Source organism: Indicator indicator, unplaced genomic scaffold, assembly GCF_027791375.1.
Source record: "Indicator indicator isolate 239-I01 unplaced genomic scaffold, UM_Iind_1.1 iindUn_scaffold_64, whole genome shotgun sequence".
In the NCBI taxonomy this organism is placed as follows: domain Eukaryota; kingdom Metazoa; phylum Chordata; class Aves; order Piciformes; family Indicatoridae; genus Indicator; species Indicator indicator.
The window spans coordinates 25,645-50,237 of record NW_026539195.1 but is presented as its reverse complement, the minus strand read 5'-3'; the positions used below and the strand labels follow the sequence as shown (position 1 = coordinate 50,237).

Here is a 24,593-nt window from a genome sequence, read left to right as displayed (position 1 = left end):
CCTTCCAGCCTGAGCCCCAAATCCTTCCAGCCTGAGCCCCAAATCCTTCCAGCCTGAGTCCAAATCCTTCCAGCCTGAGTCCCAATCCTTCCAGCCTGAGCACAAATCCTTCCAACCTGAGCCCAAATCCTTCCAGCCTGAGCCCCAAATCCTTCCAACCTGAGCCCAAATCCTTCCAGCCTGAGCCCCAAACCCTCCAGCCTGATGGATGGAGATGGTGGGAGGGAGACCCTGCCCACTGCTCCAGCTCAGGACCCTCAAGGCAATGCCCTCCTGGTGCTCACAACGTCCTGCCAACCCCAGCTGGGCTTGGGCTCACTCCACACCAGGGTAGATGCCACCTCTTGGGCTTTGCCCTGCCCTGCAGTCACCATTTGAACCCAACTTGGGTTTGCTGAGACCCCAAAAGGCTCAACCTCTGCTGACAGCAGCAGGATGAGGACATCTGCTCCAAACATCCCCCTGGCCACCCCCAAAAAAACCTTCTCCTTCCTGCCTACCCCTCGGAAATCAGCACATCCCTGGCTGCAAAGCCACCACTCAGCAGCTGACCACGCAGAGCTCCTTTCTCCGTGTCCCCCTGCAAGCCCCCTGCCCTCTCCCCTCTTCCTCAGCCCACCCTGAGCTCCGCGGGGGTCCAGGTTTGCAGCTCCATCGCCTTTGTCTGCTCGGAAGCGGCGGCCCCGGGGGGCAGGTGGCAGCTGCTCGCCGACTGCCTCCAAATTTCTCCTTCTAATCGATTGGCCTCGGCTCGGTGGAGACGTCGGAGGGGAAACGACGGCGGTGGGGGAGGGAGCAGGGGAAGGATGCCAGGAGACTTTGTCCCAGGCTGGTGGGGGGAGCAGGGGAGGGGACTTGGGGAGACCCCAGTGCTCCCACGGTCACTTTTGGTTCCAGCTCAGGGGGCTCTCAGAGAATCCCTGAAGGGGATGGGGACTCCAGCACTGCCCTGGGCAGCTTGGGCCAGGCCTTGGGCAACCCTCAAAGGGCAGAAATTGCTCCTCGTGGCCAACCTGAGCCTCCCTTCAGGGTTGTCCTGAAGGAGCAGGTCAAGGGAAGTGCCTGAAACCGCTCAGCTGCCTCTGCTGGGTGGCATTTGTGTCCCTGTCCTGGGGACAACGAGGTGGGGATGGCTGCTGGCCCCCTCCCACATCCCTTCCTCCCCAGAAAAGGAGCAGCCGGAGCAGAAGGGAACCCCCAGGGTGGGGAGGGGGAAGTGTTTCAGCCCCCTGCCCCGGGGCCAGGCTGGCTGCGTGTGCCCGGCTCCCGCGGGGGACGTCACCGTGGGCAGCAGCTGTGTCCCCATCTCGCCTGTGCGAGGCGGCAGTGCCATCTGCTGGGTGCCCAGCACGGGGCCCTGCACACTCACAACACACCCATGGCACCCTCCAGCCTGGGGACTCCCTGTCCCTGCCAGCCAGGTCCTGGAGCATCCCCTGGCACCCTCCAGCCTGGGGACCTCCTGTCCCTGCCAGCCAGGTCCTGGATCATCCCCTGGCACCCTCCAGCCTGGGGACATCCTGTTCCTGCCAGCCAGGTCCTGGATCATCCCCTGGCACCCTCCAGCCTGGGGACCTCCTGTCCCTGCCAGCCAGGTCCTGGAGCATCCCCTGGCACCCTCCAGCCTGGGGACATCCTGTTCCTGCCAGCCAGGTCCTGGATCATCCCCTGGCACCCTCCAGCCTGGGGACATCCTGTCCCTGCCAGCCAGGTCCTGGAGAATCCCCTGGCACCCTCCAGCCTGGGGACCTCCTGTCCCTGCCAGCCAGGTCCTGGAGAATCCCCTGGCACCCTCCAGCCTGGGGACGTCCTGTCCCTGCCAGCCAGGTCCTGGAGAATCCCCTGGCACCCTCCAGACCCACCACAAACCCCACTGCAGGGCTGGGACAAGGCAGCAGTGCAAGGAGCAGAGGTGCAGGGCAGCTGTGTGTGCAGGGGGAACATTCCCAAAAGCATCCCCCAGGACCCAGAACTTTAAATCATGGAATTGTTGAGGTTGGAAGTGCCCTGCTGATCCCAGGTGCTCCACATGAGTCCCAGGATCTGGGCATCTCGGAGAGCTAGGCAGGACCTTCTGTCCTGAGAGCAGGGTGTGGAGGGAGGGGACTGTCCCCCATAAATCAGAAGGTGGAACAATGAAGTCCTTCCCAGCTGGCTGGGAGGCTCCAGCAACCCCAGCTGGCCAGGAATGAGCTCCCAGAGCCCATTAATCACTCCCGGAGCTGGAGCAGGAACGAGAGGACAACCCAGGGCAGCTGGCAGCAGGGGGAAGGGAGAGCAGAGGGGACCCCCCCACACACCCAGCAGCCACCCCCAAGACCTGCTGGGTCACAGCTTCTGCCCCATTGCTGCACCACGGTGAGACCTCCCCCCAGGAGTGCTGGGGCCAGCTCTGGAGTCCTCAGCACAGCACAGACAGGGACCTGGTGGAGCAGGGCCAGAGGAGGTCACAGCAATGCTGGCAGGGCTGGAAGCCCTCTGCTGAGAGGCCAGGCTGGGAGAGTTGGGGGAGTTCAGCCTGGAGAGGAGAAGGCTCCAGGGAGACCTTCTGGAGCCCTTCCAGAGCTGAGCAGAAAGCTGGGGACAGAGTTTGGAGCAGGGCCTGTGGGTGGCAGGACAAGAGGAGGGATGGGTTGGAAGTGCAAGAGGGAGATGGAGAGTGGAGAGAAGGAGGAATTGGTGGTGCTGAGGGTGGGCAGAGCCTGGCCCAGGCTGCCCAGAGAGGTGGGAGATGCCCCCTGGCTGGCACCAGCCCAGCTCAGCTTGGTTGGGGCTCTGAGCAACCTTCTCCCGGGCTGTCCCTGCTAGCTGCAAGGAGCTTCGTCTCGGCCCAGCAACTGCCCCTGTCCCTTTCCCCCTGTCCCTCTTGCCCTTTCCCCCTGTGCCTCTTCTTCTCCCTCTCCTCCTCCCTCTCCCCCTTTCCCTCTCCCCTTTTCCCCCGTCCCTCTCCCCCTGTCACCTCCCTTGGCCTTGGCCCCGCCCCCGCTCCCTCCTCCCCCCCATTGACTCCAAACAGCTCAATTTAAATCCAGCCAATGGGGAGCGCCGGCGGCAGAGCTCTGCACGCCATTGGCCGGCGCGGGGGGGCCGGTTCCCAGCGCTGCTCATTGATGAAGCGGCTCCGACCCCGGCCCCAGTCCTGGCCCTGCTGTTCTGCGTAGGGGCTGCGCCCCCGCCGCCCGCTCCCCCCTGTGGGGTTTTATTTTGGGGGTTCTCTCGTTTCTCCCCTTGCCCCAACAAGGGTCTGGCTTTGCAGGGGGGGAGTTTCTCTACCCCAGGAGGGTAGGGTGCTGGTGGGGGCCGGCCCTCTGGAGCAAGTAGGGGTACTGGGTGCCCCCTCCACTTGCCGTGCCCTCACCCCCCGTCATCCAGCACCCCTTTTCCAGGAGGTGTAAGGAGGCTGTGGGAGCATCGGCTCCATCCCATGGGCCCCACTGAGTGCCCCGGTGCTGCCCCAAAGCACTGAGCATCCCCCCCATAACGACCAGGCCCAAGGCTCATCCTCGGGCCCCCCCACCCCAACCTGGCCTTGCTCACACTCGTATGCAGGGGAGCACTCCGGGGGGGGGGTGGAAGTGTGTGTTCTGCTGCACCAGGGAAGACCCCAGTGGGGCTTAACCCTGCCTCCACTGTGCCACCCCCCGCAGCAGTTGGGACGACCCTCACCCCCACCATCGCCACCATCCTTATCCCAAAAATCCATGTCGAGGATGGGTGTGAACCCACCCCCCGGGGACCCTCTTGGAGCAGGACACCCCCCGAGTCAGGATCCCCCCCGAGACAGGTGAGACCCTCCCTGGGGGAGGATTACCCCGGGTAGGATCACTCTGGGTTAAGAGGATCTCCTAATGGGATAGCCCCCCGGGGTTGGACCCTCCTGGGGCAGGACACCCACAGCCGGAACTCTTTTGGGATACGACCCCCATGATGAGACTTCTCTGGGGCAGTACCTCCTCGGGTGGGAGCTTTCTGAGTTCAGACAATATTCCACCCTCCGGGGGATGGGGGGGAATCCCCCCTGGGTCAGCACACCCCTAACCAAGAACCCCCTGTGACAAGACCCCTCTGGACTGGACTCCCCCGGCTAGAACCCCTCTGGTTCAAAACGACCCCCGCCGGGGGTCAGGATTCCCCCCCGCATCAGGACACCCCTAGGCAAGAACTCCCCGGCTAGGACCCTCCCCCGGGGGCCAGGATCTCCTCGGACCAGGACACCCCCAATGCAAGACCCTCCCCCACCCCTCTTATTGTGACCCCTCCGCCACTTGCAGGTCGGTGGGCGGGGGTCCCGGGTGTGCGTCGTGTCCCCCCCCCCGCCCCCGGTGCCCAGACAATGGCCCCGCAGCGCGGAGCGCAGACAATGGGCGGCCGCCGGGGGTGGGGGGAAGCGGCCGGGAAGAGCCAGGGCTGGGCGGCGGAGGGGGGGTCGGGACCGGGCTGGAGGTGGGGAGCGGAGTTGGGCTGGGGGGTGGGGGGGGGGGGGAGTGTGGGAGCCGCTCCGCTGGGATTCAGGATTTCCTCCGCCTCTTCCTCCTCCTCCTCCTCCTCCTCCCCCTCCGCCGCCGCCGCCGCCGCAGCGATCCCAGGATTTTGGTGCTGGGGAGGAAAAGCGAAGGTGGAGCGGAGGGGGGGGGGGGACACAGCCAAGGACGCTCACAAAGGTGTGGCGGCGATGGTGAGTGTGGGGAGAGCTGGTGGGGGGCTCCTGGGGGGTGGGAGCTGGGGGCTGGGGGGGGCTGCGCCGAGCTGCTTCCCGCAGGAAGGGCCTGGAGGCGCCGGGGACTTGCCTGGGCCCGCAGCCAGCCGGGGAGCGGCGGCTCCGGGGAGCCTTGTCCCGGGGGGGGACTCTCGGCTGCGAGGGGCGATGCTGGGGAGGGGGTGAGGGGAGGGGAGAGGAGGTGTGGGGGTTTAGGTTTGCCCCAGGATGGAGGATTTTAAGGCTGGGAAAAAGAGAGGACGGGGTAGGAATCGTCCTGGGTTTATGGATGGGGGTGGGGAGGGATGCAGCCAGGGATGGGCTCCGTGGATGGTCCCTTAGGGAATGGTCCCCGGGGGGGTGATGCTGTGGGGTTGGGGGGTGGGGGGCGGTGTGTGTGTGTCCCCCACGGTGGCTTTCCCTGTCCCTAGTGGCTGTGCTTCAGCTGGAGGCTGCTGGGCAGGCTGCAGTCAGCCACCCTTTGGCCTCGCAGCTCTTTGTGCCCAGCCTTGGGGGTGAGCTCAGGGCTCCTCCCTGCCTGTGCCCGCGGGTTTGGGGGCGAGGGTGGGCACCTACTGGGGGGGACACACTCATGGAGGGGACACCCCCTGAATGCCCACCCTGCTCTCCCTGCCCTGGAGCCAGGGCTGGGTGGTTGCTTTGAAGGATGAGGAGGTGCAGAGGGGTGATGCTGCTTGCCAGCTCTTCAGGACCTGCATCACCCCCACCCCCTGCCCTACCACCACCCCTCCAGTACCTTCTGGGGGGGGGGGGGGGGGAAGAGACCCATCCGGATTCTGATCCGGTTTATCTTGGTCCCATCCTGGCACAGAGCCTGGAGGCAGACAGGGAGTTCCCTCCATTCTTGCACCCAGCTCAAGCCCTGGTCCCTGCTGCTCTGTCTGGGGCCAGAGGTTGCATTTCCTTGGTGGGGAGAGAGGGATTTGAGTCTGGATTCTCCCCACCACCACCACCCTTACCCCCAGGCTTTGCTCTAATAATTGTGGTGGAGCTTGAAGGAGGGAGGGAAAAAAAAAAAAAAAAAGAGAGAGAGAGAAAATAATTAAATATTATCTTCAAGAGAGCCCCTGGGGACAGCTCTTGCTTAATCACAGCAATCTGGGACTGTGCTGGGACCAGAGCTGGGCTCAGAGGCATCCTGAGTCAGATGCCAGCCCTGCTCAGCCTGCCTGGGTCTTCACTGCTGGGCTTTGTGCTGGGGTGGGGGTGGGGGGGGGCACCTCAGCCTCATTTCATTACCAGATGGCTTCAGCAGAGCTGCCCAGGGCTCCTTGCCTGGCTGCTGGCCCTTGGGGCTGCTTGGTTGAAGGTTGTGGATCCCGTGGGCATCTCCCCCCCATCCCCCAAGGCACAACCCCAAGGGTGAGCACAAGGCATGGGGGGTGGGTGAGGGCACCCCTGTGCTGCCCCTGGGGTCCCCTCAGCTGGCACAGGGCTCAGGTCTGGGTTCTTGTTGTCATCAGCTCACAGACAATGGGGCTGGCACGGGGGGGTGGGGGGGGCTGCAGCCCCTCAGCCCTGAAGCAGCTCCAAGGCTTTGCTCCTGCTTCATCTGAGCTGCTGGCTCTGTTGTGCCAGGGCCCAGCGTGGCTGGCAGATGCTTTGTGGCTTTATTGTCCACTTGGGATGCTTGGGAAGGGCCCTGGGATCAAACCGTGGATTCCCTGCCCCTTCCCTGGCTCTCCCCAAGCTGTGAGTGCCCAGATCCGTGGGCATCGTGGCACCAGCCTCCAGGGCTGGATCCCACCAGAGGGATTTATCCTCCTGTGCCTTCCAAAGCTGTTTGAGTGCCCCAGGGGAGGCTCAGGTTGGGCATCAGAAGAAATTTCTTCACTCAAAGGATTCTCCAAGCCTGGCCCAGGCTGCCCAGGGAGGTGGCTGAGTGCCCATCCCTGGAGGGGGTCTCAACGGCCTGGAGATGTGGTGCTGAGGGTTTAGGACCAAGCCTTGGAGGAGTTGGATCATGGTTGGACTTGCTCCTGAAGGTCTTTTCCAAGCCAAACCATTCTGTGGCTCTCCATGAGCCTGGTCCCACCTTGGCACCACAGTGGGTGGCTGAAGTTGGTCACTTGGCTCCATCCCCACCCTGCCTTGCCAGGCTCCAGGGCATGGGCTGGAGCTGGCTGCTGCCCACCACAGCTGGTGGCATTTAGCAGGGTTGAGGCTTAGGCAGCTGGAGTGGAGCTCTGAGGGGTTGCTCATGCTGTGGGTGTCCCCTTTTGGGGTGAGGAGTGGCCTTTTGGGGTCTCACTGCAGTATCCTGGGGACAGATCTTGCAGAACCTGCTGGAATGGAGCAGCCCAAACCAGGAGTGGGGACCCTGCAGCCCCTCAGCTCCCCCTGTGAGCACAGCTGGATGCTGGGGACCACCAGAGAGCCATTCTGGGACCACCAGAGGACCATCCTGTGCCCCCCTCCCGTGCCCCAGGGTGACAGCAGCTTTGTCACTTCATGCCACTGTCCCACCTGGAGATGCCACCCAGCAAGAGGGGCACAGGGAAGATGTGATGTGGGCAGTGAGAGGGAGATCTGGCAGCTGTGGTGCTGGGGAGGGGTGCTGGGCATTGTGGGGGGCACCCAGCAGCAGACCCCATGAAGCTGAAGCTGCCATTTGTCTTCCTGGGAAGCTCCAAGTGCTCCCCACAGGCTCAGGGTGGAGGTGGATGAGGCTGTGAGGACTCAGGGTGGGTGCTGAGGACACAGGGTGGGTGCTGAGCACCCTGCTCCTGGGGAGGCTGAGCTGAGGGAGGTCAGCAGAAGCTCCAGGAGCTGCAGTTAGGATCCCTTGGTGCCATCACAGTCTGCATTGCAAATCCCTTTCTCCTTCCATCCAGGTCCCTTCCCATGCAAATCCCTGCTGGGGGTTGGTCCTCTGGGACCATTTTTTGCCTCCTAGGTCTCAGGGAGGTCCTTTGGAGCTGTGGAGTGATCCTATGGACCCTCCATGGGATGGAAGTTCTGGAGGGGAGGAGGGGGGGGAGGGATTTATCCTATGGCCTCCCAGTGGGACTTCCCCACTGGAGGAAACTGGGTGGAGATGGAGGGCCTGGAGGTTCCTGTAGGGATTGGAACAATCCCTGCTGATCCTAATTGGAGCTGGCAGCTTGGAAGGGATCTGAAACCTCCTGACGCTGAGCAATTGGAGAGCAGAATGAGACCCCCTGGGGTAGGACTTTGGATTAAGCTTCCCCTGGGCTTTTCCCACCTCCCTCTGGAGCTCCTGGTCGGTGCCAACAGCTTCCTCCCACTGGTGGCATCTCCCAGGCTTGGAAGGGACCTTGAAGAGCATCCAGTTCCAGCCCCCCTGCCATGGGCAAAGCCATCAGGGCAAAGCCCCTGGCAGGGTTGTTGGGAACTGGATGATCTTCAGCCTCCCACCAGCCCAGGCTGCTCAAGCTCTCATCCAGCCTGGCCTTGAACACCACCAGGGTTCAGGGACCTGCTGTGAGCTTGGATCCAACCTGGGCAGATGAGATGGGAAGGGAAATGTTTGGGGTTGGTGACTCTGGCTGCAAAGAGAGAGAGGGGAGGGCAGCAAATTGCCTCAACCTCCCCCCAGCTCCAAGGTTGGTGCTTGAGTAGACCTGGCCATGAAGGATCTGCTTCGACCTTCCCCCCCACCCCAGCTCCTACCTGGGGGTCCCATCTCCCTCCCCACCCATCCATGGTTGGTGGGGGAGGGGTTCCCCTAACCTTTGTGGGGCACCCAGCTCCTGGTGCTGGCCACCTCCCTCTCCCCCAGGCCTTGGTGTGGGCACAGCTTGTGTGTGTGCCCCCCCCCTGCCACCTCCTGCTTTCTGGGGGGCAGCAGGGGGAGCGTGGTGGGGGCTGGCCAGGGAAGCAGCTATTGTGTGGAGGCAACAAGGCGTAGTGGTGAAGCCAAGCAAGAAAATGTGCTGGGGCTGGGAGGTGCCTCCAGTTCCCAAGCTGGTTCCCCACCGTGGGCATCCCCCCTGGTGCTGCTGTGGTGCCAGGGGACACCTGGCATGGGCAGAGCCTTGCTGCCACTTCCCTTTCCTGGGCATACTGGGAGGATGGGGTGAAGAGAATGGAAACTGCCCAGTGGGAAAGGACCTGGAGGGGGCTTGGTGCCAGGGGCTGGAGATGGGTCAGGGGGTGCCCAGAAGGGCAGCAGAAGCCTGGCTTGGAGCAGCAGGAGCAGGGCAGGGATTGTGCCCCTGGGCTGGGCACTGGGGAGGGCACAGCTGGAATCCTGGGGGCAGGGTTGGACTCCTCACTGCCAGGAGGACACTGAGGAGGTGGAGCAGGGCCAGAGCCTCACTTCCCACTGGGGCTGATTTCATTGCTCCGGAGCTGGACCAGCTCCATGGTGTCAGGTCCCAAGCTGATCTCCAGCATGGATGCAGAGGCCTCCATCCCAACCTTCCTGGCCAGGGCTGAGGCTGCTCAGTCCTTGCTGTCTCCCTCTGCCCTTGGCTCAGAGCTGGCTCCCTCCAGTCCAGACCTGAGGTTTTGGTGCTGCGTGGGACAGGGAGGGAGCACTGCAGGTGGAGTTTGCTGCCCCATCCAAGGAGCTTCCTGACTTCCCCCTGGCATCTGGAGCTATTTGGAGCCAAGAGAGCTTTTTCTCATCTCAAACCACTTGGATGTCTTCTTCTGCTGGGTGTTTTCTTGGAGCATTTGAATGCCAAAGCTGCTCTGTGTTTGAGGTTCCTGCTCTCAAAGGCAGCAGAGAGGGTGGCAGAGGCTTTCCTGACCGCCCCAAAGCCTCAGCTCCAGCTGCTTTGAACCCCTCTGATGTTCTCCAGCAGCACCCCAAGAAACCATCCAGTCTGGACTTGAAGATGTCAGGAGGTGGCAAATCCTCTCTCCTCCTGCCCTGGGGAAGTTTTGTTCTGCTCTTCACCACCTCCCCCCCGTGGTACCATCGGAGTTTTCCTGCTCCTTTGCATGCAGCTGGCTCCAGCTGCCAGCCCTCAGTGCTTCTCCCTGGGCTTGGGAGGCTGAAGCTGCTTCTCCTGATGGATTCCAGGCTTCCCTTTCCAGCTTCTCCACCTCACTACCTGCTGCTGCTGCTGCTGAACCTGCTCTCCCTACTCTGCTGGGTCAAAACCAAACCCTCTTCTCCCTGGAGATGTTCTGCTGGCACTGGAAGCGACTCTGGGATGGCAGAACCTGGAGCTGCAGGGAGCTGCAGGGTGGCTGCTTGGTGGCCAAGTTCACCTGGCAGGGCTGGGGGTCAGCTGGGGGTTGTGTCCCCCCCAAGCCCACCACCTGCTGTGGTATGAGCAAGGTGGGAAGGTCCTCATCAGCTGGAACTAAGCCTTGGTTTGGAGGTGGATGGAGGTCACCCTGTGCTGAATTCATCCATGGGGCAGACTGCTGCAAACCCTTCTCCTTCTCCTTCTCCTTCTCCTTCTCCTTCTCCTTCTCCTTCTCCTTCTCCTTCTCCTTCTCCTTCTCCTTCTCCTTCTCCTTCTCCTTCTCCTTCTCCTTCTCCTTCTCCTTCTCCTTCTCCTCCTCCTTCTCCTCCTCCTTCTCCTCCTCCTTCTCCTCCTCCTTCTCCTCCTCCTTCTCCTTCTCCTCCTTCTCCTCCCTCTCCTCCCTCTCCTCCCTCTCCTCCCTCTCCTCCCTCTCCTCCCTCTCCTCCCTCTCCTCCCTCTCCTCCTTCTTCTCTTCCTCCTCCTCTCCTTGGGTGGTCACCAGCAGTCAAGCCCAAGCCAGGAGCTCTCCTGGGGCTGATGCCCTGCAGATGGGACGAAGACTCTGCCTGGCAGTGCCCGGCCCTGGCATCCATGTGCCAGAGGGGCCTCCCAGCTCCTCACATCCTTCTCTCTTCCTTCCCCCAGCTCCACCGTGGACCCCCAGCCTGGCCACCCACCCCTTGAGGGCATCCCCCAGCAGCATCCCCCAGCAGCAGCCACCACCTGGATGGCTCAGGATGCCCCAAGCCCCTCGGTGAGCGCCGGCAAGGGGCACAGCAGCTCCCACCTGCCCCCAGCCCAGCCCAGCCTCCTGCAGTGCCCAGCTGGTGAGTGCCTTTGGCTCCATCCCCTGCCCCAGGAGCAGCCTCCTCGTGGTCTTAATGGTCCAGACTGGGGAGCAGCCACTGCTGGCCCCCTGCCCCAGCGCTGGCAGCAGGCATTGTTCCAGTGGAAACCTGATCCCAGCCCACAGACAAAGCCCAGAAGCAGGGGGCTGGCAGGAGGCAGTTTGGGGTGGGGGGCACACACAGGGGGGTCCTTTCTTTCCCAGCCCCTTCCCCCAGCGCTCGCTGGGGATGCTGGGACAAGCTCCTGGCCCCGGTGCCATCTCCTAGACAACCAGCATGGGGGGGGGGGGTGGGGAGGGTGCTCCTGTTGCCATGGTGATCAGTGGGGGAGCATCCAGCAGCTGGGACAAAGGGACACCCCCCAGCCTCTCCTCACTCCCTTTCTCCTCCTCGACCCCCAGCCCCTTCCCTTCTTTGAGGCTCTGCAGAGGAGGCCAAAAGACCTTTTTGGGGTTGGTTTGGGTCTAAATGGCATCTCCCTGGGAGCCCAGCCTGGTGTCACCGTGCCACGGCCCTGCCCACCCCCCACCCCAGTATCAGCTACTGGGAAGGGAGGGTGTGGGGCTCTGGGTGATGCCTGATGCCTGCAGCCCCCCCAAAGACCTTTGGGTTGGGTTTGGAAGGACCCCAGTGTGGACCAGGCAGCACCTTGGTGGCTCCAGGCCCCATCCCTGGTGGCGTCACAGGCCCAGACAAACCAGCTCCAAACCCATGCCTGAGCTGCAAGCAGCTTGGAGGTCCCCAGACCCAGTGGAGTGACCCCAGCAGGCCACCAGTGCAACCCCCAAGCCTTTCCCTGAGCTCCCAGTGCCTTCTGCTGCCCAACTGGGATCTTCTTTTCCCATCCCAGCAGCTCCCCAACCCCCTGGTGGCTCCAGGCTCCTGGAGGTGTGCACCTCCAAATGGCCACCATGGCACCTGGGGTTGCCTGATGATGATGTGGTGGCCACAAATCACTGCCCAAGATCTGCTCCAAGCCACCCCTGCAATGCTGGACCAGTCCCTGGATGCTCCTGGGCTGACCCAACTCAGTGATCCCAATCCTTGGAGCCACCACAGGGATTGGGATCCCTGAGTTGGGTCAGCAACCTGGCAGCCTCCTTCTTCCCCTCCCCTGGCAGCCTTGAGCTCTGCCCACCTTGGCTTGGTGCTGTGAGTGGAGCTGGAGGTGGTGTGGAGAGATGCTCCTGGAGGAACTGGGAGCTGCTGGGATCATCTCCTTGGGTGTGAGATTCCCAGCTCCATGCTGGAGGACGTGCCCAGGCAGAGCCCTGTGCTGCCAGCTGGGCCTGAAACGTTGCCTGCACCTCAATTATTCATTCCTGGTTGGTTCAGGTTTTTTTTCTCTCTGTCTTTCCTGGCCCCCACCCTTGGTGCTCTCTTGGCAACTCAATTAACCATCGTGGCCTTCATTAATGTGCTCCAAGCAGGAGCTGCTGCTGGGGGTCCTCCTGGTGGGGAAGGAGAACGTGGGCAGCACAGACCCAGCAGGGAAAAATGCCCCCAGGTGCCCCAGATTCTCTTCCCCTCTTGGAAGTCTTGGCCTTGTGTGCCAGCAGGGCTGGGGTGGGTGAGGGGATGCTCCTTGTGGCCTTCCAGTGTCTGAAGGGGGCTACAGGAAAGCTGGGGAAGGACTTTTGAGGGTGTGAGGTAGGGATGGGACTGGGGGGGGATGGAGCAAAACTAGAAATGGGGAGATTCAGATTGGGTGTTAGGAAGAAATTCTTCCCCATGAGGGTGGTGAGAGACTGGCACAGGTTGCCCAGGGAGGTGGTGGAAGCCTCATCCCTGGAGGTTCATAGGATCAGGGAATTGTCAGGGTGGGAAGGGACCTCAAGGCTCATCCAGTTCCAAGCCCCCTGCCATGGGCAGGGACACCTCCCACTGGATCAGGTTGCTCAGAGCCACCTCCAGCCTGGCCTTAAACACCTCCAGGGATGGGAAAAGAAGATCCCAGTTGGGATTGCCCTCATGGGGAAGAATTTCTTCCTAACATCCAATCTGAATCTCCCCACTTCTAGTTTTGTTCCACTCCTCCTGCTCCTATCTCTAGGACCAGGCTGGATGTGGCTCTGAGCAACCTGATCCAGTGGGAGGTGTCCCTGCCCATGGCAGGGGGCTTGGAACTGGATGAGCTTTAAAGGTCCTTTCCAACTCAATCCATGAATCCTGCTGGACAAGGTGCCTCGGAGCCAGCAAGGTGCCCCCACAGGCAAGGAGCCCCCAAGGGGCTGCTGGGGGCACTCAGTGTGGGCAGCAGGGCAAGGGAGGTTCTGCTGCCCCTCTGCTCTGCCCTGGGGAGGGCACCTCTGGAGTGCTGGGGCCAGGGCTGGGCTCCCCCCAGCTGCAGACTCTGACTCTGTGACTCTGATGTTATGATCCAATGTGAGGTGTCCCTGCCCATGGCAGGGGGCATGGAACTGGATGATGCTTGAGGTCCCTTCCAGCCCTGCCCATTCTGTGACTCTGTGCTCACCACAGCTGGCACCTGCTGGGATGTTGCCCCCACACCGACCCTGTCCCCATTGGCCCCCCGCAGGTGGCCCAGCCCTTTTCTCCTGAGAAGAGCCCAGCCAGGTGATCAAAATAGAGTCCCTCAAGGTGACAGTCGACTTCCTGAAGGTGCCCTTGGGCCTGAAGAAGCCACCTGTGAAGGAGGCCCTGGCGGCCGTGCCAGGGCCGGGCAGAGCCAAGGGCTGCGGCGCGGAGCGGCACAAGGGGCGGCGCTCGGACACCATGGACAATGAGTCGCAGTACTCAGGCTACTCCTACAAGTCCGGGCACTCCCGCAGCTCCCGCAAGCACAGGTGAGGGGGCAGCCTGGCATCGCCCACCCCTGCCCCCCAGGCACCCAGACAGCTCGTCAGGAACCCCCAAAGCTTAGCCTGGGTGACCCCAGCGCGCCCCAGTGCGACCCCCTCCCAGCCGGCTCCTGCCTGCCTCCCTCCAGCAGCATCCCTCAGGTCTCTCTGCTGGGACCTGCACTGCCAGCTGGCATCTTCCTTTCCCATCCCTGCAGGTGGTCAAGGCCAGGCTGGAGGAGGCTTGGTTGTGTCCCTCAAGTCCTCGACCCTCCCTTGGGATGCTCTTAGGTGGTGAGGGGAGAAAAAAAAATCCCTGACCCAAGTCCTCAATGCTGTGGTCCAAGCCCATGGGCCCATCCCTGGAGGTGCTCAAGGTCAGGCTGGATGAGGCTTTGAGCAGCCTGGGCTGGTGGGAGGTGTCCCTGCCCATGGCAGGGGGTTGGAGCTGGATGCTCTTGAAGGTCCCTTCCAACCCAACCCGTTCCATGATTCTCCTCAGCCTCCCTCTGTGGTGGCTTCCCCTCAGCCTCCTCCCTGGAGGTGTTCAAGGCCAGGCTGGATGAAGCCTGAAGCAGTGTGGGCTGGTGGGAGGTGTCCCTGCCCATGGCAGGGGGTTGGAACTGGATGATCTCTGGAGGTCCCTTCCAACCCCACCCAACCCAACCTGTTCCTTGATTCTCCTCAGCCTCCCTCCACGGAGGCTTCTCCTCAGCCTCCTTCCATGGTGGCTTCCCCTCAGTCTCCTCCCTGGAGGTGCCTGGGCCTGTCCCTGACCACTCTTGCAGGGCAATTCCAACTGGGATCTTCTTTTCCCATCCCTGGAGGTGCTCAAGGCCAGGCTGGATGAGGTCTGGAGCAGCCTGGGCTGGTTGGAGGTGTCCCTACCCCTGTCAGGGGCTTGGACCTGACTGATCCTCAAGGTCCCTTCCCACCCAACCCTTTCTGTGAACACCAGCAGCCATCCAAGCCCCTAAGCAGCTGCAGGTGGGCAGGGTGGGCAGGGTGGGCACAGGTTTCTGGAGGTGTTCACCCACCCCACTGCCTTCTTCTCGCCTGCCAGGGACCGTCGGGACCGGCACCGCTCCAAGAGCCGTGATGGGAGCCGCGGGGACAAGTCGGTGACCATCCAGGCACCAGGAGAGCCCTTGCTGGACAATGAGTCCACCCGGGGGGATGAGAGGGTGAGCTGGGCACGGGCTTGGCACCTCTGCCCCCCTACCCCCCTGCTGCTGAGGGCAGGGCAGGGGGGCCCCGGGCACGCCCTCCGTGTCCCGGTCGAGCCGGTTGGGCTGGCCCTTGGCCGGCTCCTGCGCGGTGCCCGCGGGCAGGGCGGGCAGGCGGCGCCGGCTGCAAATGAAAGGGGCTGCCACGGTGCCCTGGGGAAGCAGCCGGGGTGGGCACAGGGCTAGAAAACACCCTGGGGATCCAATCCCTAGGGATGAGCTCCGGCTGCTGTGGGGCAGCCCCAGCCTGGCTGCCGGCAGGGTTGGAGGTTCCTGTGCCAGGCTGCCACTGGGGTCCCCTGGCGCGGGGGCCAGCAGCCCCATGCCCCCCACGCCGGGCACTGGCACTCCTCGGGCTGCCAATCCCCGGCTCCCAGCGGCTCCCAGCGGCTCCCGGCCGCCCACGCCGGCGGCTCCCTGGCTCCTTTCAATCTTCCCCCCTGTGGAGCCGGCGCCGGTGCAGCCTGGGACCTGCGGTGGCTGCTGGCTCAACCGGCCTGGGTCACCAGCTGATGGCAGCCTGGGGGTCACCTGGGCATGGGCTGGGGTCCTCCTGCAGCCTCCTTCGCTTCCCATCCCTCCTGAGAGTCCCCAGCCTGGCTTTAGTTTGCTGTTGGGAAGGGAATCGCTGGAATCTGTGGGGTGGGAGGGGAAATGAATCCTGAAGTCTGAGGGATGTCAGAGGTTCATGGAATGGGTTGGGTGGGAAGGGACCTTCAAGATCAGCCAGTTCCTAGCCCCTGCCATGGGCAGGGACATCTCCCACCAGCCCAGGTTGCTCAAGGCCTCATCCAGTCTGGCCTTGAACACCTCCAGGAATGGGAAAAGAAGATCCCCATTGGGATTGCCCTGCAAGAGTGGTCAGGGACAGGCCCAGGCTGCCCGGGGAGGTGGTGGAGTCCCCATCCCTGGAGGTGTTCCAGAGCCCTGTGGCCATGGCATTTGGGGCCAGAATTTGGTGGCCATGGTGGTGCTGGGTTGCTGCTTGGCCTGGATGCTCTCAGAGGGCTTTTCCATGCCAAACAATTCCATGTTTCCATGTGTCCAAGGCTCTGAGCTCCCTGTCTGGGTGCTGGCTGGAGGAGGCAGCTCCCTCCCTGCCTCCTGCACGGTGGTGGTTGGGGTGTGTTGGGCTGGGCATGTCCCTTCTGGCCCTGCTAATGAGGGGGTTTGCCTGGGAGCTGGCAGCTTCCCACTTCCAGAGCTGCTCCTGCCGGGCTGGAGAGGTGCAGAGCACAGCACAGAGCCACCAAGGAGGCTTTCCTGGAGGGTCCTAGGCCAAGTTGTGGTCCCAAGCCCACCCCAGGCTGAGGCTTCCGTCGGCTGGATGGGGGTGATGGTGCCAGGCAGTGCCCCGGGCTTGGAGGTCTGGTAGAGGGGAGATGTTGGAACTGGGGTGGGATGGGAGGGTCCCGAGAATCCAGCAGCTCCCCCCTCCAGGGTGCTGGGGATGGGAAGGACACGGAGCCAACCCCCACGTGGTGAAGGAGCAGCCCCAGAGGGGATCTGAGCAATGCTCAGCGAGAGCTAAAGGCTGGGGGGCAAGAGGCTGGGGCCAGACTCTGCTCAGTGGTGCCCAGGGCCAGGCCAAGGGGCAAGGGGCACAAAGTGGAGCCCAGGAGGGGAAAGTTGTTTGGTGCGAGGCTGCTGGAGGCCTGGAGCAGGCTGCCCAGAGAGGTTGTGGAGTCTCCTGCTGTGGAAAGCCTCCAACCCCCTCTGGGCACTGTGCCCCTGGGCAAGCTGCTGTGGGTGCCCTGCTGGAGCAGGGGGGGTGGTGTAGCTTGCAGGAGATGCCCTCCAGAGCCTCCCTTCCCAATCCAACCCTTCCATGACTCTGTACCCCTCCTCAGGACGACAACTGGGGGGAGACCACCACGGTGGTGACCGGGACCTCGGAGCACAGCATCTCCCACGATGACCTCAGCCGCATCGCCAAGGACATGGAGGACAGCGCCCACCTGGACTGCTGGCGGCACCTGGGGGTCTCGCTGGCCGGGGCCCTGGCCCTGCTGGCCTTCCTCACCCCCTTGGCCTTCATGCTGCTGCCCCAGCTGCTGTGGAGGGAGGAGCTGGAACCCTGCGGCACGGCCTGCGAGGGGCTCTTCATCTCGGTGGCCTTCAAACTCCTCATCCTCCTGCTGGGCAGCTGGGCCCTCTTCTTCCGCCGCCCCAAAGCCTTCTTCCCTCGCGTCTTCGTCTTCCGCGCCCTGCTCATGGTCTTGGTCTTCCTCCTGGTGGTCTCCTATTGGCTCTTCTACGGCGTCAGGATCCTGGATTCCCGGGACAGGAACTACCAGGGGGTGGTGCAGTACTCGGTGTCGCTGGTGGACGCTCTGCTCTTCGTCCACTACCTGGCGGTGGTGCTGCTGGAGCTGCGCCAGCTGCAGCCGCAGTTCACCCTCAAGGCTGTGCGCTCGGCCGACGGCGCCAGCCGCTTCTACAACGTGGGGCACCTCAGGTACCCGCCGGGGGCAGTGCCAGGGAGGGGGGAGGGTGATGCCAGGGAAAGGTGGGGAGGTGGGGAGAGCGACCTGGGGAAGTTCAGCCAGGGATGGGTTCTGCTGGGTGAGGTGGAAAGGGTGGGGAGAGGAACCTCAAGAAGTTCAACTAGGATGGGTCCTGCTGGCTGAGTTCAGGAGAGGAAGCTCAAGAAGATCAGCCAGGATGGGTTCTGCTGGGTGAGGTGGAGAGGGTGGGGAGAGGAACCTCAAGAAGTTCAACTAGGATGGGTCCTGCTGGCTGAGTTCAGGAGAGGAAGCTCAAGAAGATCAGCCAGGATGGGTTCTGCTGGGTGAGGTGGAGAGGGTGGGGAGAGGAAGCTCAAGAAGTTCAACCAGGGATGGATTCTGCTGGGAGAGATGGAGTCTGACCTCAAGAAGTTTAACCAGGGATGGGTTCTGCTGGGTGAGGTGGAGAGGGTGGGGAGTAGGGGAGAGGAAGCTCAAGAAGTTCAACCAGGATGGGTCCTGCTGGCTGGGTTCAGGAGAGGAAGCTCAAGAAGTTCAACCAGGATGGGTTCTGCTGGGAGAGATGGAGAAGGACCTCAAGAAGTTCAACCAGGGATGGGTTCTGCTGGGAGAGATGGAGAGGGACCTCAAGAAGTTCAACCAGGGCTGGGTGAGGTGGAGAGGGTGGGGAGAGGAACCTCGAGAAGTTCAACCAGGATGGGTTCTGCTGGCTGAGTTCAGGAGAGGAAGCTCAAGAAGTTCAACCAGGATTGGGTTCTGCTGGGTGAGGTGGGAAGGGTAGGGAGTGGGGGAGAGGAACCTCAAGTAGTTCAACCAGGATGGGTCCTGCTGGGAGAGATGGAGAGGATGGAGAGCTGGGGAGAGGAACCTCATGAAGTTCAACCAGGGACGGGTTCTGCTGGGTGAGATGGAGAGAGTGGGGAGAGGAACCTCAAGAAGTTCAACCAGGATGGGTCCTGCTGGCTGAGTTCAGGAGAGGAACCTCAAGAAGTTCAATCAGGGATGGGTTCTGCTGGGAGAGATGGAGAGGATGGAGAGCTGGGGAGAGGAACCTCATGAAGTTCAACCAGGGATGGGTTCTGCTGGGTGAGATGGAGAGAGTGGGGAGAGGAACCTCCAGAAGTTCAGCTGGGGTTGGGGGTGCTGGCTGAGCTGGGCAGGGTGAGGAGTTGGAGAGAGGAAGCTCAAGAAGTTCAGCCAGGGTGAGGTTCTTCTGGGAGAGATCAAAAGGTTGGAGAGAGGAACCTGGTGGAGCCAGGGTCTGCTCAGTGGTGCCCAGGCCAAGGGGCACAGAGTGGAGCCCAGAGGCTGGAGCTGAGCAGGAGGAAAAAGTTATTTGGTGTGAGGCTGCTGGAGGCCTGGAGCAGGCTGCCCAGAGAGGTTGTGGAGTCTCCTCTGGAGAGCTCCCAACCCCAGGGGCACTGTGCCCCTGGGCAAGCTGCTGTGGGTGCCCTGCTGGAGCAGGGGGGGTGCAGGAGATGCTCTCCAGAGGTCCCTTCCCACCCCTCCACGCTGGGCTTGGGGCACTCTCCCTCTGGGTGCCCCACACTGGGCACAGCCTCTCTGCCCCCATGGGCCAAGCTGTCCCTGCAGCTGTCCCTGTGTCCTTCCCTGCTGTCCCTCTGTGTGTCCCCAGCCCTGGAGCTGCTGCTAACAGCCTCCCCTGTGCCCCCCCACCCCTGGCTGTGTCTCCCTTGCAGCATCCAGCGAGCAGCTGTCTGGATCCTGGAGAATTACTACCACGACTTCCCGGTCTACAACCCTGCCCTCCTCAACCTGCCCAAGTCCGTCCTGTCCAAGAAAATGTCTGGCTTCAAAGTCTATTCCCTTGGCGAGGGTGAGCTCCCCAGCCCCTGCCTTCTCCTCTTGTCCTCTCTCCTCCTCCTCCTTCCCCTTCCCCATCCCCATCCCTGTGTTTTCTTCTCTGGAATGGGATCAGCACAGCTTGGCCGTGGGGCGTGGAGAGCATTGGGCAGCCCCCAGCACCTCAACTGCTGCTCTAGGGCTGCAGGGGTCTGGAAGAAAGGGCTCTAGGGGGGGTCCTCTGAGGGCTTCAGGGGGGACCTTTAAGGGCTTTGGGGTCTAAGCTCAACCTTTATGAATGTTGAAGGTGCCTCCAACCCAACCCAATCCATAACTCAATGACTCCTTGGAGTCTAAACTCAACCTTTGTGAACATAGAAGGTGCCTCCAACCCAATCCATAACTCAATGACTCTTTGGAGTCTCAACTCAACCTTCATAAACCTTGGAGGTGCCTTCAACCCAATCCATAACTCAATGCCTCCTTGGAGTCTCAACTCAACCTTCATAAACCTTGGAGGTGCCTCCAACCAACCCAAGCCATAACTCAATGACACTTTGGAGTCTAAACTCAACCTTCATAAACCTTGGAGGTGCCTCCAACCAACCCAATCCATACCTCAATGCCCCCTTGGAGTCTCAACTCAACCTTCATAAACCTTGGAGGTGCCTTCAACCTAATCCATAACTCAATGACACTTTGGAGTCTAAACTCAACCTTTATAAACATAGAAGGTGCTTTCAACCCAAGCCATAACTCAATGACACTTTGGAGTCTCAACTCAACCTTCATAAACCTTGGAGGTGCCTTCAACCCAATCCATAACTCAATGCCCCCTTGGAGTCTCAACTCAACCTTCATAAACCTTGGAGGTGCCTTCAACCCAATCCATAACTCAATGACACTTGGAGTCTAAACAACCTTTATGACATAGAAGGTGCCTTCAACCCAATCCATAACTCAATGACACTTTGAGTCTAAACTCAACCTTCATAAACCTGGAGGTGCCTTCAACCCAATCCATAACTCAATGCCCCTGGAGTCTCAACTCAACCTTCATAAACCTTGGAGGTGCCTTCAACCCAATCCATAACTCAATGACACTTTGGAGTCTAAACTCAACCTTCATAAACCTTGGAGGTGCCTCCAACCAACCCAATCCATAACTCAATGCCCCCTTGGAGTCTCAACTCAACCTTCATAAACCTTGGAGGTGCCTTCAACCTAATCCATAACTCAATGACACTTTGGAGTCTAAACTCAACCTTTATAAACATAGAAGGTGCTTTCAACCCAAGCCATAACTCAATGCCTCCTTGGAGTCTCAACTCAACCTTCATAAACCTTGGAGGTGCCTTCAACCCAATCCATAACTCAATGACTCTTTGAGGTCTAAACTCAACCTTTGTGAACATAGAAGGTGCCTCCAACCCAATCCATAACTCAATGCCCCCTTGGAGTCTCAACTCAACCTTCATAAACCTTGGAGGTGCCTTCAACCCAATCCATAACTCAATGACACTTTGGAGTCTAAACTCAACCTTTATAAACATAGAAGGTGCTTTCAACCCAAGCCATAACTCAATGACACTTTGGAGTCTAAACTCAACCTTCATAAACCTTGGAGGTGCCTCCAACCCGAACCAATCCATAACTCAATGACTCTTTGAGGTCTAAACTCAACCTTTGTGAACATAGAAGGTGCCTCCAACCCAATCCATAACTCAATGACTCCTTGGAGTCTAAACTCAACCTTTGTGAACATAGAAGGTGCCTCCAACCCAATCCATAGCTCAATGACTCCTTGGAGTCTAAACTCAACCTTTGTGAACATAGAAGGTGCCTTCAACCCAACCCAATCCATAACTCAATGCCTCTTTGGAGTCTCAACCGTCATAAACCTTGGAGGTGCCTCCAACCCAAACCAATCCACAACTCATTGGGAGACTCACCTCAACCTTTGGAAGGTGCCTCCAAGCCCCACCCCTTGCACCCTTTGTGCTGGCTCTGGGGAGCCCTAACCTCAGCCTTCCTTGGCAGCAGAGAACTCCACCAACAACTCCAGCAGCCAGTCGCGGGCGGTGATCGCGGCGGCCGCCCGCCGGAGGGACAACAGCCACAATGAGTTCTACTACGAGGAGGCCGAGCACGAGCGCAGGGTGCGGAAGCGCCGCGCCAGGTACTGCCCCCCTGCACCCCCTGATGCCCGCTGGAACCCCCCACCCCAACCACCTGGGCAGTGGGGAGCTCCTTGGCTCAGCTCCTGTGAGCGTTAGGGCTTGGGGAAGAGCAGCCTGGTGGTGGGGGTTGGGTTGGGTTGGGTTGGGTTGGGTTGGGTTGGGTTGGGTTGGGTTAGGTTGGGAGGGAGCTTCAAGAGTGGATTCCACCAGAGCTGGTTGCTCATCTAGGTGCAAGGGACCTGGAAAGGTCATTCAGTTCCAACTGGAAGGTCATCCAGTTCCAGCTGGAGGATTATCCAGTTCCAACTGGAAGGGGATTATCCAGTTCCAACTGGAGGATGGTCATCCAGTTCCAACTGGAAGATGGTCATCCAGTTCCAACTGGAGGATGATCATTCAGTTTCAACTGGGGGATTGTCCAGTTCCAACTGGAGAATCATCCAATTCCAATTGGAAGATGATCATCCAGTTCCAACTGGAAGATGGTCATCCAGTTCCAACTGGAAGGTCATCCAATTCCAACTGGAATATGATCATTGAGTTCCAACTGGAGGATGATCATCCAGTTCCAACTGGAAGATGATCATTCAGTTCCAACTGGAAGATGATCATCCAGTTCCAACTGGAAGATGATCATTGAGTTCCAACTGGAGGATGGTCATCCAGTTCCAACTGGAAGATGATCATCCAGTTCCAACTGGAGGATGTCATCCAGTTCCAACTGGAAGATGATCATCCAGTTCCAACTGGAGGATCATCCAGTTCCAACTGGAAGATGATCATCCAATTCCAACTGGAGGATGATCATTGAGTTCCAACTGGAGGATGGTCATCCAGTTCCAACTGGAAGATGATCATCCAGTTCCAACTGGAGTATGATCATCCAATTCCAACTGGAAGATGATCATCCAGTTCCAACTGGAGGATGATCATCCAGTTCCAACTGGAGGATGATCATCCAATTCCAACTGGAAGATGATCATTGAGTTCCAACTGGAGGATGGTCATTCAGTTCCAAGCTGTGAGGAGCAAAGGCTGAGAGCTCCCTGGTGCTGAGAGCCTGGAGAAGAGCAGCCCCAGAGGGGATCTGAGCAATGCTCAGCAAGAGCTAAAGGACCTATGGGGGGCAAGGGGCTGGGGCTGGCATCTGCTCAGTGGTGCCCAGGGCCTTGCCAAGGGGCACAAAGTGGAGCCCAGGAGCAGAAAGTTGTTTGGTGTGAGGCTGCTGGAGGCCTGGAGCACGCTGCCCAGAGAGGTTGTGGAGTCTCCTGGTGTGGAGAGCTTCTGGAGAAACTTGTCTGGTGTGAGGGTGGCTTGGAACTGGATGATCTTCCACCTCCCACCAGCCCAGGTTGCTCAGGGCCTCATCCAGCCTGGCCTTGAACACTTCCAGGGAGGGGACATCCAGGACCTCCCTGGGCAACCTGTTCCAGGGTCTCCCTCCTCCTCACTCTGAAGAACTTCTTCTTCCTCTCCAGTCTCAACCTCCCCTCTCCCAGCTTCAACCCATCCCCTCTTGTCCTCAACCTTCCCCCAGACCTCTCCTGGGGTACAAGTTGGGCTTCCTGCTGCCAAGTGGCTCCTCACCAACCCCTGGAGATCTCCTCCATGACTTCCCTCCCTACAGGCTGGTGGTGGCAGTGGAGGAAGCCTTCACCCACATCAAGAGGCTGCAGGAGGACGACCAGAAGAACCCAAGGGAGATCATGGACCCCCGGGAGGCAGCTCAGGCCATCTTTGCCTCCATGGCCAGGGCCATGCAGAAGTACCTGAGGACCACCAAGCAGCAGCCCTACCACACCATGGAGAGCATCCTGCAGCACCTGGAGTTCTGCATCACCCACGACATGACACCCAAGGTGTGTTGAGGTGGGAGGCATGGAATGGGTTGGGTTGGAAGGGACCTTGAAGGTCATCCAGGTCCAAGTTGGGAGATCATCCAGGTCCAAGTTGAAGGTCATCCAGGTCCAAGCCCCCTTGCCTGACCTCATCCCTGGAGGTGTTTAAGGCCAGGCTGGAGGTGGCTCTGAGCAACCTGATCCAGTGGGAGGTATCCCTGCCCATGGCAGGGGGGTTGGGACTGGATGAGCCTTGAGGTCCCTTCCCACCCTGACAAATCCCTGATCCTATGAACCTCCAGGGATGAGGCTTCCACCACCTCCCTGGGCAACCTGTGCCAGTCTCTCACCACCCTCATGGGGAAGAATTTCTTCCTAACACCCAATCTGAATCTCCCCATTTCTAGTTTTGCTCCATCCCCCCCCAGTCCCATCCCTACCTCACACCCTCAAAAGTCCTTCCCCAGCTTTCCTGTAGCCCCCTTCAGACACTGGAAGGCCACAAGGAGCATCCCCTCACCCACCCCAGCCCTGCTGGCACACAAGGCCAAGACTTCCAAGAGGGGAAGAGAATCTGGGGCACCTGGGGGCATTTTTCCCTGCTGGGTCTGTGCTGCCCACGTTCTCCTTCCCCACCAGGAGGACCCCCAGCAGCAGCTCCTGCTTGGAGCACATTAATGAAGGCCACGATGGTTAATTGAGTTGCCAAGAGAGCACCAAGGGTGGGGGCCAGGAAAGACAGAGAGAAAAAAAACCTGAACCAACCAAAGGAATGAATAATCCTTGAGGTCCCTTCCCACCCTGACAGTGCTGTGACTCTCCTGTCCCTGTTGTCCCCTCCCCAAGGCCTTCCTGGAGCGCTACCTGACCGCTGGTCCTACCATCCAGTACCACAAGGACCGCTGGCTGGCCAAGCAGTGGACACTGGTCAGCGAGGAGCCAGTGACCAATGGGCTGAAGGACGGAGTGGTCTTTGTGCTGAAGAGGCAGGACTTCAGCCTGGTGGTCAGCACCAAGAAGATTCCTTTCTTCAAGCTCTCCGAGGAGTTTGTGGACCCCAAGTCGCACAAATTCGTCATGAGGCTGCAGTCGGAGACCTCGGTGTGAGCGGCAGCCAGGGCTGGGGAGGGGCTCAGGGCTGTGCAGCTGGGGGTGGGAAACTCCTCTGCACCTCTCCTCCTCGTCCTGCCCAGCTCCAGCCAAGGCTCAGGGAGGCCACAGCTCCAGGGCAGAGCTGTGGTGGGCACAGAGGAGATCCAGCACCACCACCACCACCACCACCACCTGTGGTCGCCTGCCCTCCGCGCCTCGGCTCGGTCCCCGCTTAGGGGTGGGCTGAGCCCCTTCCTCCTCCTCCTCCTCTTCCTCCTCTTCCTCCTTTCTGAAACCCAGGTCCTTGTAGCATCCCCCCCAGAAGGTGCCAGCTGGCAGGGGGCAGCAGCAGGGCCAGCAAGGAGACTGTTTTGGTGCCATCACTCAAGGGCTAACTCCAGATGTTCTTCACCAGCATCTTCAAGCACCACCAGGTCCCAAGGACCTTCTGACCT

General features: G+C 60.6%; 1 protein-coding gene across 2 annotated transcripts; it reads left to right on the top strand.

Annotated features, from left to right (window-relative positions):
- Nucleotides 1–13,466: 13,466 nt before the first annotated feature.
- On the top strand, nucleotides 13,467–24,153 carry VANGL2 (VANGL planar cell polarity protein 2). Of its 2 annotated transcripts, none has more exons than XM_054398558.1 (7): nucleotides 13,467–13,537; nucleotides 14,595–14,715; nucleotides 16,608–17,215; nucleotides 18,926–19,056; nucleotides 21,072–21,207; nucleotides 22,836–23,067; nucleotides 23,893–24,153. In XM_054398558.1, the coding sequence occupies exons 1-7, from the start codon at nucleotides 13,467–13,469 to the stop codon at nucleotides 24,151–24,153; spliced, it is 1,560 nt and encodes a 519-aa protein (XP_054254533.1). The 2 variants fall into 2 exon arrangements, with proteins under 2 accessions (XP_054254533.1, XP_054254532.1); XM_054398557.1 differs by having other exon boundaries at nucleotides 18,926–19,062.
- The last annotated feature ends 440 nt before the right edge of the window (nucleotides 24,154–24,593 follow it).